This window comes from Myodes glareolus, chromosome 17 (genome assembly GCF_982192425.1).
Source record: "Myodes glareolus chromosome 17, mMyoGla1.1, whole genome shotgun sequence".
Lineage (NCBI taxonomy): Eukaryota > Metazoa > Chordata > Mammalia > Rodentia > Cricetidae > Myodes > Myodes glareolus.
Window position 1 is genome coordinate 48,503,993 of NC_142042.1, and position 16,200 is coordinate 48,520,192.

General features: G+C 42.8%; 1 protein-coding gene, 1 long non-coding RNA gene and 1 pseudogene across 2 annotated transcripts in view; 2 read left to right on the forward strand and 1 right to left on the reverse strand.

Moving 5' to 3' along the window:
- The window catches only part of Psma5 (proteasome 20S subunit alpha 5), a 30,101-nt gene extending 18,354 nt beyond the window's left edge, over positions 1–11,747 (reverse strand). The window contains exons 1-2 of the mRNA XM_048443502.3: positions 11,589–11,747; positions 8,201–8,267 (exon numbers count right to left, since the gene is read on the reverse strand). Coding sequence (XP_048299459.1) covers positions 8,201–8,267; positions 11,589–11,617 — 96 coding nt within the window. The 5' untranslated portion in view covers positions 11,618–11,747. The remainder of the gene's footprint in view (positions 1–8,200; positions 8,268–11,588) is intronic.
- LOC125406385 (large ribosomal subunit protein mL42-like) lies at positions 7,535–8,091 on the forward strand (annotated as a pseudogene).
- Positions 11,748–11,870: 123 nt separating the features above from the next.
- On the forward strand, positions 11,871–15,147 carry LOC146891245 (uncharacterized). Its single transcript, XR_014997633.2, has 2 exons — positions 11,871–12,223; positions 14,432–15,147. It is a non-coding gene; the product is annotated as an uncharacterized LOC146891245 (long non-coding RNA).
- The last annotated feature ends 1,053 nt before the right edge of the window (positions 15,148–16,200 follow it).

Here is a 16,200-nt window from a genome sequence, read left to right on the forward strand (position 1 = left end):
ATCCCCAAGGCCTAGAATAATAAACAATTGTGAGTCACCCACAACTGAACCCTGGAAGAGCAACAAGAGCTCTTAACCACTGAGCCACCTCTCCAGCTCCTTCATGAAACCATACATGGAGCATGTTTAATCTGTCTTTTGATTGTTTGTTTGCTATTTGAGACAGGGTTTTCTCTGTGTCACAGCTCTGACTGTTGTGGAACTCACTCTTTATTCTAGGCTGCCCTTGAACTTACAGAGATTCACCAGCCTCTGCTTCTCGAGTACTGGAATTAAAAGCGTGTGCCACCACTGCCCAGAGTTTAACATGTCTTTAGACTAAATGTTATCAAAATATTTGTCTAATCTCTGACATGAAGCAACTTGCAGGAGGAAAGGTTTGCGTTGGCTCAGAGATGGAGGGGATACAGTTCGTAACAGGAGGGCAGGGACGGAGACGGGACAGGAGCTGCTGTCACAACGCACACACCACCAGGAAAGAGCGATGAACACTGCTAGTGCTCAGCAAGCTTGCTCTCCTTTTTTTCAAAATTTTACTGAGCTCTACATTTTTCTCTGCTCCCAGCCCTGCCGCTCCCCTCCCCTTCAACCCTCTCCCAAGGTCCCCATGCTCCCAATTTACTCGGGGTATCTTGTCTTTTTCTACTTCCCATGTAGATTAGATCTATGTACGTCTCTCTTAGGGTCCTCATTGTTGTCTAGGTTCTCTGGGATTGTGATTTGAGGGCTGGTTTTCTTTGTTTTATGTTTAAAAACAATTTATGAGTGAGTACATTTGGTAATTGTCTTTCTGGGTCTGGGTTACCTCATTCAAAATAATGTTTTCTAGCTCCATCCATTTTCCTGCAAAATTCAAGATGTCATTATCTTTTCTTCTGCTGTGTAGTACTCCATTGTGTAAATGTACCACATTTTCCTTATCCATTCTTCGGCCGAGGGGCATTTAGGTTGTTTCCAGGTTCTGGCTATGACAAACAAAGCTGCTATGAACATAGTTGAGCACATGTCCTTGTGGCACAATTGAGCATCCTTTGGGTATATACCCAAAAGTGCTATTACTGGGTCTTGAGGAAGGCTGTTTTCTAATTTTCTGAGAAATCGCCACACTGACATCCAAAGGGACTGTACCAGCTTGCACTCCCACCAGCAATGCAGGAGTGTTCCCTTTACCACACAGCCTCTCCAGCATAAGTTGTCACCAGTGTTTTTGATCTTGGCCATTTTTATAGGTGTGAGATGGAATCTCAGAGTTGTTTTGATTTGCAAGCTCTCTTTTTTTGAAGTGCAAGATCAAAGCTGCCCTCATTTAGGGTAAGCCTTCCCACCACAATTAACTTATTGTGAAAATCCAGGTTTGCCTCTTCAGTGGTTCTAGATCCTGTTAAGCTGACAATCATTATTCATGAGTACATCATGTCTCATATATATATTTTTTTACTCTCAAATGTATAAAATTCTAACTTAGAAGTATTATTAAATGTATACCAGCTTCTTATTTCATTTTGGGCAACTAATTTGAGTTTTGAGATAGGGCTGTCTAGGCTAGCTTCAAAATTATGATTCTCCTGTCTTAGTCTTTCATTACCACCCTGGATCCCCACTTTTTCAACAAAGAATACCTGTGAACTATAGCAGATTGCCAAAAATTCTTATGTAACTAGTGAATGCCCTAACATCTGACTAAGAATGCAAACTGAACACATATATAAGGTCCACTTCCTCCTCAAATCTGTGACTATAATAAAGGCCTTCTAAAATAAACAGACATAACCCACGAGGACAAACAATGGAAGAGAGACTGGGAAAAATAGTAATCAAATTCTAAAGCTTAAAAGAAAGTGACAATTAACCTGATTTTATCATAGGCACTTCTGGGAAGGACATGCTGGTGACCAGGACCTCTGCATATGGACAAAAACAAAAACTAAAAGATATAAAATAGTATAATGTCTGCTTTAATCAGACTCCAGCTAAGTTTGGTAGCTCATGCCAACTACCAGGAAGGCTGAGTAAGGAGGATCAAAAGTTGAAGGCTTGCCTAAGCTACATGAATCCAAAGCCAGCTTGTCAATTTAGTGAGATTCTGGTTTTTTGTTTGTTTGTTTGTTTTTTCTTTTTAAGACAGGGTTTCTCTGTATAGCCCTGGCCATCCTGGAACTCTCTCTGTAGACCAGGTTGGCCTTGAACTCAGAGCTCTACCTGACTCTGCCTCCTGATTGCAGGGATTAAAGGCAAGCACTACCATGCTCAGCTTATGTTCTGTCTTAAACTAAAACTAAAACTGAGGCTGTTGATTAATGGTAGAATACACACCCTAGATGATGAGTCCACTTGCCAGTGCTGCCAGAAATGAAAAAAGAAACTGATTCCCACGCTACTTCTCCATTTGGAAAAACTAAATGGCTTCTTCACCCATTGTTCACACAGAAGATCCCACGTTTACTGCATGGAAAAGGTCTTTGGATCAAGGGACTCTAAGCATAGTCAAAGGGTAGAGCATTATTACTGAAAACCAAGTAAGTAAAAATATATGCACTTAATATTAAGAATCTCCGGCTATTTCCCTACTCAGAGGCACTGAGTTTGAGTACAGCATGAAATACATAAAATCCCATCTGAGGAGGCAAGGGGTCAAGGCACACAGAAACAGAAAAAATAATCACAGAGCCCAAAATGGCTCAACCATAGAACAGTTCTATTAACACAACTGCTGATTAATTTTACAAAATTGCTATGTGTAAGATATATATTGGGAGGATTGCATTTCCTATTCCCAACCCTCTAGACAACTGTGGGTGGGCAGAGATCAGACAGCAGAAAATGGCAGAAGTCTATCTTCAATAATGAAAATGCCTGTGTTCTAAACCTAAGGTGAATGGCAAGAACAAGATCAAACAAAATAGTGAAGTAGGGCTCTAAAGATGGCTCAGCAATTAAGAGCACCTGCTGCTCTTGCAGAGGACTTGGGTTCAGTTGGCAGCACCCTCATGGTGAATGGTTCAGAGCCATCTACAGTTACAATCTAAGGGTTCTGGTGTCTTCTTCTGGCTTCTAAAGACACTGCATACACATGGTGTAAATACATGCAAGTAAAACCACCCATACACATAAAAAAAATAAAATTAATCTAAAAATAAAGTTTAAAGTACTGTTCTAGGAAACTGAAAACAGATGGTATGAACTTAAGGGACTATTTCTTTATAACACAATTTATAAATTCATTTTACCTTTGACTCTAAAACTATACCAGTGCATGCCTTAAAAATTAAAATTAAAATAATAACAATAATAAATACAAAACCATTGCCTAGAAAATTAAAAATGACTTATGTGTTTCCTAATTGCTGTAATTTTTAAATTTGGGCACAGACTGAACCTTGAACCTCTCATTGGTCAGGCAAGCATCCTACTACAGCGCCACACCCACGGCCACTCTACCATGACATCACACCCACAACTACTCACTACACAAGACAGAACCAAATTCACATCTACTTTTTATTTTTTCTAGTAAAGCAACTCTCAAATGGGGCCTCTCTTGCCCCTACCAAATTCAACAAAGTCTAGAGCATTTTGCGGGTAAGTGCCATTGGCATCTAACAGGTAGAGAAGGCCCCACAAAGTAAAGTTATTCAGTTCAATCACAAAAAAAACCTTGTTTCACAGCACAAAACACGTTATCAGTCTACTCAATTTGGATTTCAATTTTCTAATAATAATAATAAAAAGAGGTCAATATTTCCAAGCAGGTTATTTTATAGAACACATCAAGGGTCAGCAAGATGACTCAGCAGGTAAAGGCCCTGACAGAAGCCTGACAACCTGAGCTCAACTCCTGAATTTCCTGACGAAAGGAGAACCGACTTCTGCAAGTTGTCCTAATTTCATACATGCCAGACTGTGTATACATGTGTAAACACATGAACACACAGAGCATCAAAATCCAAGATTTTTTTAATATCTGTATACTCTAATGCTGCTTAAATTTCTCCCCCAGGCACCTTTGCAGACTGAGGAAAGGTAGGAAACAAGGCACATCTGAACAACGTCTTGTGCGCTATTCCTTGAACATAACTCAGTAATGCAACCAGTGTCAGACACCTATGATAGTACCTTTGATATTATCACAGGTTTGAGAAACCATTCTAAAGGTACATGCCCTACCACTGCTAGTTATATCTCACGTGCATTATTTACAAAGTATTCCAAATGATCACTTCTAGCCAGAATTATTAGTCATTTTCTAGATGTGCATGTGCAAAGGGTGTTACACACATAACGATGTGCATGTGGAGGTCAGAGGTCAATGTTGGGCATCTTCTTCCATTGTTTTCCACCTTAGCTTTTAAGACAGGGTCACGCACTGAACTTGTACCTCACTGGTTCAGCTAGGATAGCTAACCAGAAAACTCTGGGATCCAACTGCTTCTGTCTCCCCAGTGCTGGGATCACGGACATGGAGGCGCTGTGGATCCAGACTCGGGTCCTCGAGCTTACGTGGCAAACAGCTTGAGTGAGCCATCTTCACAGTCTCACTCTCTAGGTCTTCTCAAGCTAGCCAAGCCTTACAGCAACCACTGCCTTCTCACTGGCATCTCACAGGACATCAAAGCAAACGGCAAATTAATTAAGCTCCAAAGCATCTGAATTTTCATAATGGTTCATCTTACTATTATGGGCTACATTACTATCTAGCCCAACTAAGATTACAGAGCTCAAATCCTATCTCATTATCTCTAGAGAATCTAAAATTTACTAGTCCTAAAGGTCTTCTAAAGCAGGACAGTTTTAAGCAGAACCGTTGTCTAAATTGAAGCTCAAATCAACACTACAGCTTGAAATCTGACAGTTTAGCACTTCCTACTAATGCACTTTCAATCAGAGCAAAGATCAGGAAGTACTTGCAGGTGGCCACTGTTTTCTAGTTCTTTATCTACAATGTTCCCATTTTCACTTCTAAGATTTTTAAGTCACTCTTTCCTGTCTTTCCAGAGTCTCACACAACTACACAGCATCTTCCTTCTAAAAGTAACTGAGAGACCCAGCAGCTCTCCAGCCATGTGGGGAGTCACTCCATGGAACAGCTGCAAACAACTTATGTGCTTCAAAAGCATCTAAACCCCACAGAAGGAAACTCCAGAAGGCTGGACTTCTGAGCTAATATGAACTGTTCCCAACAAAATGAGCTATCTCTTAAAAAATGTTTTTAACCATATTTATTTGTCTAAGTTTGTGTGTAAACACATGTGTTGTTAGGGAACTGTAGAAGTAGAAGGACAACTTGAGGGACCCAGTTCCCTCCTTACACCATGTACGACTTGGGGCAAGCACTTTTACCCGCAATGAGCAAGTTTGTGAGAAAGCATTATAAATAGACGTGACTAGACAGACACTGGAGACAGATGACACAAGTATGTGCTTAGGAGAGCAAACTACCTACATGGCTCCCAGTCCTCGTTAGAGTAATTGGACCTACTGTGGTGTAGGAGGGTCTTCTTTCTATGTGTTGCTTTCATTGGTTGAATAAAGAAAACTGCCTTGGCCTTTTGATAGGGCAGCCCTTAGGTGGGCGGAGTAGACAGAACAGAATGCTGAAAAGAAGGGAAGTGTGGCAGATGCCATGATTCTCCTGCCCGAGACAGACATAGGTTAGACTCTTGCCGGTAAGCCACAATCACGGGGTGATACACAGATTAATAGAAACAGGTTAATCAAGATGTGAGAGTTAGCCAATAAGAAGCTAGAGCTAATGGGCCAGGCAGTGTTTAAATGAATACAATTTGTGTGTAATTATTTCGGGGCGGAGGGACACAGCCCACTCCACTCCTCATCACAACACTACTGTGTGAAGTCAACCCCAGAAACCAAAATCAGGGGCTGGAGAGATGGCTTAGTGGTTAAGAGCATTGTCTGCTCTTCCAAAGGTCCTGAGTTCAATTCCCAGCAACCACATGGTGGCTCACAACCATCTGTAATGAGGTCTGGTGCCCTCTTCTGGCCTTCAGGCATACACACAGATAGAATATTGTATATATAATAAATTAAAAAAAAAATCAAAATTTCTAGTTTGGTACTCAGACATCTTATTCTTTCTTTCTTCTAAGCATTCCTTTTCAATACTTCAAAGATTACAGATATATGTTTCCTACAACCCTGGTTTTTTGTCAGGCTTCTTAACTATCTATCAAATGAAAAGCTATTTAAATTATTCATAATTAAACATATGTAGTTCTAACTTCAGGTATATATAGGTAGCCTTTTAATGTTTAGAATGCTAGCATAAACTACATGTTTGGGGTATGTGTGTGTGTCTGTGTGTATCTGTCTGTCTGTCTAGAGATCGCATGCTAGGTAAGCACTCTACCAACCAAGCCATACTCTCAGCCCTTCATATCTGATTTTGTTTCTAGATTACAGGACACACCTCCTTTTAGTCCCAGTATCTACTACAAATTTACAATTTTACCAACAAAACTGCAGAGGGGGATCAGTTATATTATTTGCTCAAAAACAAAATATATAAAAAGGAACAGGGCCTGAAGAAATGACTTAGTTGGCAGTGTTTGCCAGTCATGCATGAAGACCTGAGTCTGAGTTCCAGAACCAGTGCAGAAGCACACCCCTGTAGTCCTAGCACTGGAAGGTCAGAAGCACACCCCTGTAGCCCTAGCACTGGAAGGTCAGAAGCACACCCCTGTAGCCCTAGCACTGGAAGGTCAGAAGCACACCCCTGTAGTCCTAGCACTGGAAGGTCAGAAGCACACCCCTGTAGTCCTAGCACTGGAAGGTCAGAAGCACACCCCTGTAGTCCTAGCACTGGAAGGTCAGAAGCACACCCCTGTAGTCCTAGCACTGGAAGGTCAGAAGCACACCCCTGTAGTCCTAGCACTGGAAGGTCAGAAGCACACCCCTGTAGTCCTAGCACTGGAAGGTCAGAAGTACACCCCTGTAAACCTAGCACGGGAAGGTCAGAAGCACACCCCTGTAAACCTAGCACTGGAAGGTCAGAAGCACACCCCTGTAAACCTAGCACTGGAAGGTAGAGACAGAAAAATCTGAGTTTGTTGTTGGTCTAGCTAGTTAGTCAAATCAGAGAGCTCCAGGTTCACTGAGATGCCCTGTATCAAAAGTAAGTTAGAGAGCAACTGAGGACACCCATGTCAACCTTAACCTGGACATGCCTGCTCATACACACATACAAACACAGGAGCTAACTCTGGACTTCTACACTCCTCTTTAAAGTCAAGATTTGAAACAAAAACATGCCCCTCCATTCTCATTGAAGACAAAACTCAAACAATTATGAAGCAGTTATCTGTTCAAAAAAAAAATCTCAAAATGGATCTCAGAAATAGTATTATCAAAATTCTTATCAAAATAGTAGTTGATTAAAGGAATGTTAAGAACAGTCTCTAGAGGATCCGGATTGAAGCAAGATGGCAGACCCGCGGAATGAAAATCTGTGTGCCCAGAAACAGATGTGAGAAGCAGTTTCTCCTCACAATATCTTTGTTTATGTCACCTGGTAAAGATCATGGCCACAGTAGTGAAAGGGGTGACATCAAGCAGGACTGTCTGCAAACATTTATTTCCAATCCAAAATGGAGCCTTGTCTACTGTTTGTCGAAAGTCTACTTACTCTTCTCCTCCAGATGACTACAACTGCAAGGTGGAGCTCGCTGTGACATCTGATGGCCGGACAATAGTGTGCTACCACCCTTCTGTGGACATCCCAAATGAGCACACAAAACCTATCCCTCAATCAGACATTTTGTGTAATAATGAAGAAACACATGAACAAGTGCTGAAAACCAAGTTAGAAATAAAAAGCGAATGGCTTGAGCAAGGGCCCATATAGAACAACTCAGCAAGGTGTTCTTCACCACAAAGCACCGCTGGTATCCGCATGGACAGTATCACAGACATCGTAAGAAACCAAATCCTCCCAGAGACAGGTGACGGCTCTTGACTTCCCAAGCATAAGGAAGTTTTGCTGTGTGTCTTGTTTGCCAGCTGAGAAAACGCACCTGGTGTATTCATTAAGATGTTATGTAAGAAAATAATAAAAGTACCCCTTCATATTTAAAAAAAAAAGAACAGTCTCTAAAAGAACAGCTGAAACACACTTATTACAAACGTCCTTCTAGCAATGTGTGAGGGCAGTCACGAAATCCAAAACTTTACTCCTTGCTACTTTTACCTTGATAGCCTCAATGGCATATTCCACTTGAAACAATCTTCCTTCAGGAGAAAAAGTATTCACACCCCTGTAATCAAACAAACAATGGCATTAGAACTTGTCAGAAGTATATAGACATTGGCATCAAGTTCCTTGACAATTAGCTCAGATGACTCTAAGATATACAAGTTGCCAGTCACTCTGCCCACAGCAAGCTTTTCAATCTTTTGTTGGTGTTTTCAAGATACTCAGATCTATACAGAGAACATCTCTGCCCCACTCCTAAGCCTAACCAAAATCTTAACCAAACTGATCGAATGAAAGCACGTGACCTGAGTCAACCTGGATGAATTCTGAGCCAACCTACCAATTCCTTTGATAAATGCATGCATGCCCCAAAGCTATAAGACCATTTCCAAGAAAATGCCATTTTTTTCTTTTCTTTCTTTCTTTATGTGCATTTGATGTTGCTGCTTTTTTGTAAGTCAGTTAAGAATATTTATCTACCTATTTGTATGAAACAGCATTATTGTATTTAGAGACTAAGATCCATATAGTTACTAAAATCTCTCTAGCTTTCACACTATTCATGCCCATCACGTGCTAGACTACTCTAAAATACGCTGCCCTCTTGCTTGCACCGGCGTGTTGGTGATCCCTGAGGAAAAGAGGAAAACATACCGTTAGTGGTAGAAGCTTTCAGCACACAAGCACCATTTAAAAATGTTTTTGAATGAATGCATACAAATGACTGTAATGCTTAGTTTATGAATTCTAAAGTTCAACAGTATGCATAGAGCACAGTGTTTTCAAGTTTTAAACAAGACATTCTTCAAAAGACGTGTGTGTGTGTGTGTGTGTATGTGTGTGTGTGTGAGAGAGAGAGAGAGAGAGAGAGAGAGATCAAGTAAATTGCTCATAGGTACTCAGCATGAAAAGCAAACTGGAATCAGAAGAGTTCAAGAAATCTTACTTACAGAGACCAAGCTTTCAACTATTCTATTATACTGTCTCTGAGAATTATTCTCACTAAAAGAGTGAAGAGAATCTCACTACCCAGTTCTTCAATCAATAGCACTAAAGTGACTTAGAAGGAAGCTCAAGGTTCTAAAAAAACAGTCAATCACTGAAAGAAAATCCGGGGTCAAAAGATCTAAGATCGAATGTTCTGGGCGATGTGACTTCCTCCTCCCTACCCTCCTCTTTCCCCTACCACATGCTGTCCTAAGTTCACATCGACTCCTCTACGACTCCTCTACGGTAGCATCACTTCCATCTCGATGTCCTTGTTACCTTTAACCTAACCATTGTAATAGCCTCCGAACTGGTGCTGACTTGTTCTTCTAATCCGACCAATCAATCTTATAAAAACAATCGGTGATGAGGCAACTCCTTAAAGAAAACATTAAAGTCTGACACAGGGGCTCATGAGTAAAACCCAGAACTCGGAACACTGAGGTCAGCCTGGGATGGTCAGCTAGCTTTGGTCACCTTGGGCTATAAATGAAAACTTGTCTTTAAAAAGTAACAACCACAAAAGACCAAAAAGGAGAGCTGGAGAGATAGCTCAGGAGTTAAGAGTGCTAGGGGCTTCCAGAGGGAGAGTTTGATTCCCAGCACTCACACAGTGGCTAAAAACACCTGTTACTCCAGTTCCAGGAGATCCAACCCCTCTTCTGGCCTCAAAGGACACCAGACACGTACATGGTACATGAAACCCCTCCCCTCCAAATTTTTAATCATTTTTTTTAAAAAAAGGATGAAAAAGAGGAAATTAATTAGCACACAGTTGCCTATAGAGACTCCAATCCTTACATTCTATGAAAACCATCAGTATCTAGCGCCACCCCAGTTTTCCTTCCCACATCCCCTACTAGCCACATATGCACCATACATATGTGGTAATCAGGCTGGACTCTTTCAAATACGCAGGAGGCCTTTTCACTTCCCTCCTTTGCTCATTCTATACCATCCAACAAAGCTGTTGACCCTCGCCGTCTTGATGGACAACAATTCTACTTCCTCAGGACCCATTTGAATTATCAGCTTCTTTGTGAACTGTTCCCCATCCCCTAACCATGAGTGCAGCCTCTCATCACAACTTCTAATGCGGACTGAGATTCCTTCAGTGACATTTTCTCACTCATACTCCAGTTACTCTTGTACACAGGCGAGTAAGGATCTAGATTTTGCTCACTGCTGTAAAACCGGCATCCTGAACAGTGAGAGCAAAAGCCTGACATCATCTGCTAAAGGTCTCTACCTACTTAGTCCTGAGCAGACACAAAGGGAAAAAAACCCACAGAACTAATACATATAAAGAAATGAACAACAAACAAAATTTAAGAATAAAATCTTTCAGATGAGGATCACAATTTTCTCAAAATTTTATCACCTAAAGATGATTCTCTTCAATACTCTGGAAGGCAAGAGTTAACAACCATTTTGCTTGACAGCAGGAAACAGTTTTAAAACTTGACAACTATCTTCTGTGAGTCAGCAAAAGGATGAAAAGGGCCATTCCAGGTGCTACAATTTTGACAGGATCAGTATATACTGGCCAGGAATTTCTCAGGCAACGCGGAACAAAGAAAATGCCTGCTTTCCCTAACTTTTAAAGGAACTTAATACAGCTTGCAAAACTAATCAAAACAGAAACTGAAAGTTAAAACGTCCACAGCAGTTATAGCAGCATTAGTTGGCATTTCTAACGCCTGAAAGGTTTTTTTCTTTTTTAATAAACACAATCGCACACCTTTAACTTCACAAGACATTTGGCCTTCCAACAGAACACTAAAACACCTTGCTTTCAACTTGTTATTTTGTTTGTTTTTGGTTTTGGTCAATAGGGACCAGCATATTACAACTCTTCTGAGAATCACTGTACTTTCCAGTTCCTACACAACCAGATTGCAGGCAATTTATCCGGCACAGCTGAAACTCCCTTCGCGCTTTTGAAAAGACAAAACCGTACAGCACGGCATGTCTCCCAACAAACTCATTCAACAGTGGCTGGTGGCTTTTTATTCAAGGCACCACATTCCACATTGAAAAAAAAAAAAGCAGTCACATTTAGCTTGAAAAGATGAACGCAGAGCTGGTGACCCCCCCCTAACTTTATCCAGGTTAAAGGTCGGACCCCTCCCCACCGCCCGCCCCAAGCACAAACCCCAGTTTTCGCTTCCTCAGGGAGTCGGGACTAGCGGTGACTCAGCGGTAGGACAAGAGCGCCGGAACCGCTCCAGTCCAGCCTGGGGAACCCCGCCTGACGCCTCAGGAACCAGATTCCCCGGGTCCCGCCAGACTTGGGTTCCCGGAGCGCCCCATGACACTGCAGAACCCAGGCCGCGGCCCGGGCCCTGGGCCCGCCGACCCAACTCTAGACCCTGCTGCTTCCCGCCGGACGAACCTGTCGTACTCGGACCGAGTGAGGAACATGGCGAGGACAAGAAGAGGCAGCGGTGGATACGCGGTGTTTTCAAGGGCCACACGACTCCAAGTAGCACCCTAGTCAACCACACCGCCACAGCACCAAGGAGCCTGCTCCCGTCTGCGCGTGCGCACGCGACCTTTATGGCCCGCCTCCCGGGCCTCCCTTCTATTGGCTGATCGAGATTCTCCCCGCGGTGATTTGACCGACGCGCTTCCTCGACGAACCTGAGTTAACACGGGGAGGGCGGGACCAAGACGCCCTTCCGCTTTCCATCGCCGGTGGTTGCTAAGGGCGCGGGGACTCGAGGCAAGTGGTGAGAGATTGGCAGCGGCGAGACTGGGATTGATAGTGGGTCGGCGGGATCGTGACGGAAGTCCCGCCAGCTCTTCCTCCTCGCGCTCGCAGATCCAGCTCCTCGCGGTCTTCCCGGCTCTGTGGCCACCGGAACCGGCTTTGCTGAGGACTTTGACTTGAGCAGAGAGTGTGTGTGCCGCCTTGCGGAGTCTGCACCCGCGCGTCCGGCGCCTCTGCCAGCCTGGCTTGTTGTTGAAAAGAGTTTAAAAAGTTGATAGGTTCTGGTCTGCAAGAAAGTTTTTCAAATCCTTGCACGGGTAAGGTTGTTTTACCAGGTTCTCTTTCTATTCGCACACATCCCACCACACCCTAGCTATCCAAGTTTCAGACCCAAAGATCAGAACTCAAGACCCGAGATTTAGGTTAGTCACCTTTTTTTAAATTTTTTTTTATGAAGAATGAGTATCTTCTTGTCATATGTATGCCTCTTGTTTATTTCTTTTTCTCCTTCTCTTCCTCCTCCTCCTTCTCCCCCCCCCCCCACCCGACAGTGCTTCTCTGTAACTTTGGATTCTGTTCAGGAACTAGCTCTTGTAGACCAGGCTGGCCTCGAACTCATAGAGATTTCCCTGCCTCTGCCTCCAGAGTGCTAGAATTAAAGGCGTGCGCCACCACCTCTCAGCTTGTTTCCTTTTCCTTAGGGTAGAAAAGCAACTTGAGAGCTTTTTAGAAACATTGTAAATGAATTATGTATCAAAGAAAGATAGGCGACTAAGAAGTCCTGGCTCTCTAAGAATGTAACTCGGTGGCAGAGTACTTGCTTAGCAAGCATAAACCCCTGGTTTGAACCCATCTTGGGAGTAGGGGGCGTCCTAGATGTGGGTTGAGATAGGAGTGGTCAGAGTACAAACTTTCAGCTAAGATTAATACCTAGTGGAGATATGTTGTCCAGCAGGGTGACGAGTTTATATCTTATACCTGAAATTTTCTAAGGTCAATTTTGATAACTATCAAAAAAGGTAGGAGGTAGTGAATGTTAGCTTAACTTAATCATGATATTATACATATATTAAAACATCATTCCGGTGGCTGGAAAGATGACTCAGCAGTTAAGAGCACCGTGTGTGGGCTGGAGAGTTGGCTCAGTGGTTAAGAGCACTAACTGTTCTTCCAGAGGACCCAAGTTCAATTCCCAGCACCCACATGACAGCTAACAACTGTCTTTAACTCCAGTTCCAGGGGATCTGACACCTTCACACCAATGCACATAAAATAAAGTTAAATAAATTTTAAAAAAAAATTAAAAAGAGAGAGAGCACTGTGTGCTCTTTCAGAAGACCCAAGTTCAGTTCTCGGCCTCCTTGTCTTCTCATGACCACTTTTTATTCCAGCTCTAGGGGATCCACTGCTGGCACCTACACCTCTCTCTCTCTCTCTCTCTCTCTCACACACACACACACACACACACACACACACACAAATGCCATTTTGGGCTGGGTGTGATGGTCCCTTTAATCCCAGCACTCGGGAGGCAGAGGCAGGTAGATCTCCGAGTTCAAGGCCAGCCTGGGTTACAGAGTGAGAGTTCTAGGAAAATCAGGGCTACACAGAGAAGCCCTGTCTGAAGAAGAAGAAGAAGAAGGAGGAGGAGGAGCAGGAGGAGGAGGAGGAGGAGGAGGAGGAGGAGGAGGAAGAAAAGAAAAAAAAGAAGAAAGAAAGAAAAAGAAAAGAAAACACTTTTACTATAGCAAATACATGGGGATGTAAGGCACTTGCAGCCTTTCATCCCTAATATCCAGTCCAGTGATAAATGTCTGTCTCACAGAATGTACCTCTAGAGCAATTTGCTTGTGCACATATGCCAGCAATACAGGGGATCCACAGGTAGCTGATTGTGGGTAAAGAGGAAAGCGGATTTTCTCTCAACCTCAGTGAGAGACCCTGTCTCAAAACTAAAGTGGGACGTGATGGAGGAAGACGCAGATGTCAGATGCTCTTAACTGCTGAGCTGCCTGTGCTCTCACTCACATAATCACATCATTTCTCACTGTAACGCTTCACGGAACGTCTTACCTGTGCATAGTCACTTTCATTGGCAGTTAAGCCAGGTGTCCGCCCCCCCCCCCCCCAGGAAAATAATAAAGGAGACAGAAAGAGGCAGACTAAAAGGTTCTTCGTAAGTAACAGAAAAAGGAACGATCAGTCTACATCCCAGGTCCTGAGCCCTGGATCATCAGGTCTGGAACTTGTATGGGGTGGTGGAATGTGTGTAAATCCAAGGAATGCCTGGCAACATAACCTTAACCATGCAGAAGTTAGGTTTTTGTTCTTTCTTTTTTAAAAAAGGTTTACTATTATAAAGTGTTCTGGCTGCCTGGATCCATGCAGGCCAGAAGAGGGCGCCAGATCTCATTCTAGGTGGTTGTGAGCCACATGTGGTTGCTGGGAGTTGAACTCAGATAGGAGTACCTGAATTCTTAACCTCTGAGCCATCTCTCCAGCCCCTCACCCTTACTTTCTTATAGGCTCAAACCTACCAACTTGGAGATGAAGAAAATAGGCTAGTGGTAAAAGGCGCCAATCATCAATTCTGACAATCTGAGTTTGAGCCCCAGGACCCAGTGGTTGAAGGAGAGAACCGAGTTCTGCACATTTTCCTCTGCTCGCCACACACACTGCCTGGTCTCTCTTTGTCCACTACTTGACACAAACTAGAGTCACCAGGGAAGAGGAATCTCCACTGAAGGACTGCCTACATCAGACTGGCCTGTAGGCATGTCTGTAGAATGTTGTCTGATTGCTAATTCATGTAGGCAGGCCCAGCTTCCTTAGCCTTGTGGTCCTGTGCTGTGTACGAGAGCAAGCTAAGCATGAGCTGGCGAGTGAGCAAACCAGCAATTCCTCCACGCTTCGGCTCTAGTTCCTGACTTCTCTCAGTGGTAGACTGTGACCTGTAGGATAATTCAGATAACTCGTTCCTTCCCAAGCTGCTTTGGTCAGAGTGCTTTATCACTACAACAATGAGAATACATACCATGGCATTTGTGTCCACACATAAGCAAAATAAATAAAATATAATTTAAATTAAAATAAAATACCGAACCTTTCTCAGCAACAAACCAGGCAGCCTGAAGCACCCAGCACTGTGGCTCAAATGCACTGGACTGTACATATCTCTGCCCCCAGAGATGCCATTAGGAAGAATCCCTAGTTTGGATTCTTTTTTAAAAGCCTATCATTACCCATCTTGCAAGACTTCCTGACTACATGTAAGCTAGAAATTTTTATTGCCTTCCTTCCTTTATTTATTTTTTGCTGTTTTGTTTTGAGACAGGATTTCTCTGTGTAGCCCTGGCTGTCCTGAAACTCATTCTGTAGACTGAGGTGTCCTCAGACTCAGAGATTCACCTGCCTCCACCTCCCGAGTGCTGGGATTAAAGGTGTGTGCCACCACACCCTGCAAAATGTTTACTTTCAAATAGCTTCCAGAAAGTGTATTACTGTTTCAATAACTTTGGATAAAGACACATAGTAAAAGGGAATGGGGACTGTTTCTGAAACTTAACCAGGAAGAACACCTCAAACTTTGCATGGTTTTAACAGAAGCAGAGAATGGACACCCGGGCAGATAGTGGAAGATAGAGAGACTGCCTTTGCAAAGTAATTTAAAACCTGGGGGTTTCTGTCTTTTTGTTTTTTAAAGCCTGGTGTGTTTAGTCATCTGTAATCCCATCACTAGGAAGGCAGAGGAAGGAAGACACACTACTAGTTCAAGGCCAGCCTGCTCTACAAAGTGAGTTCTAGACAAATCAGAACTGTATCATGAGACTCGGCATCGAAAATCAAACAAGAATTGTCTATACTTAGTTGGTGATAACATGTGCATATATACATGGTCTTTAAAATAAATGAAACTCGGGCTGGAGAGATGGCACAGTGATTAAGAACACTGGCTGCTCTTCCAGAGGTCACAGGTTCAATTCCCAGTACCCATGTAGCAGCTCACACTGTCTGTAACTCCAGTTGCAGGGGATCTGATGTCTTCACACCAATAAATAAATTTTATAAATAAACTTATAATAATTTTATAAATAAATTAGAATAATTTTATAAAATAAGTTTAAATAGATGTTTTTTTTAAAAAAGAAATGAAACTGATATTTGCTACAACTTGGGTATTTTCGGTAAGGCCGGGGTATAGTTCATTGGTTGAGCACTTTCCTAGCATGCCTAATGTCCCTGAGTTTGATCCCCAGCACTGTACAGAGAGTTGGGGAGAGGTAAGAGAAAAAAA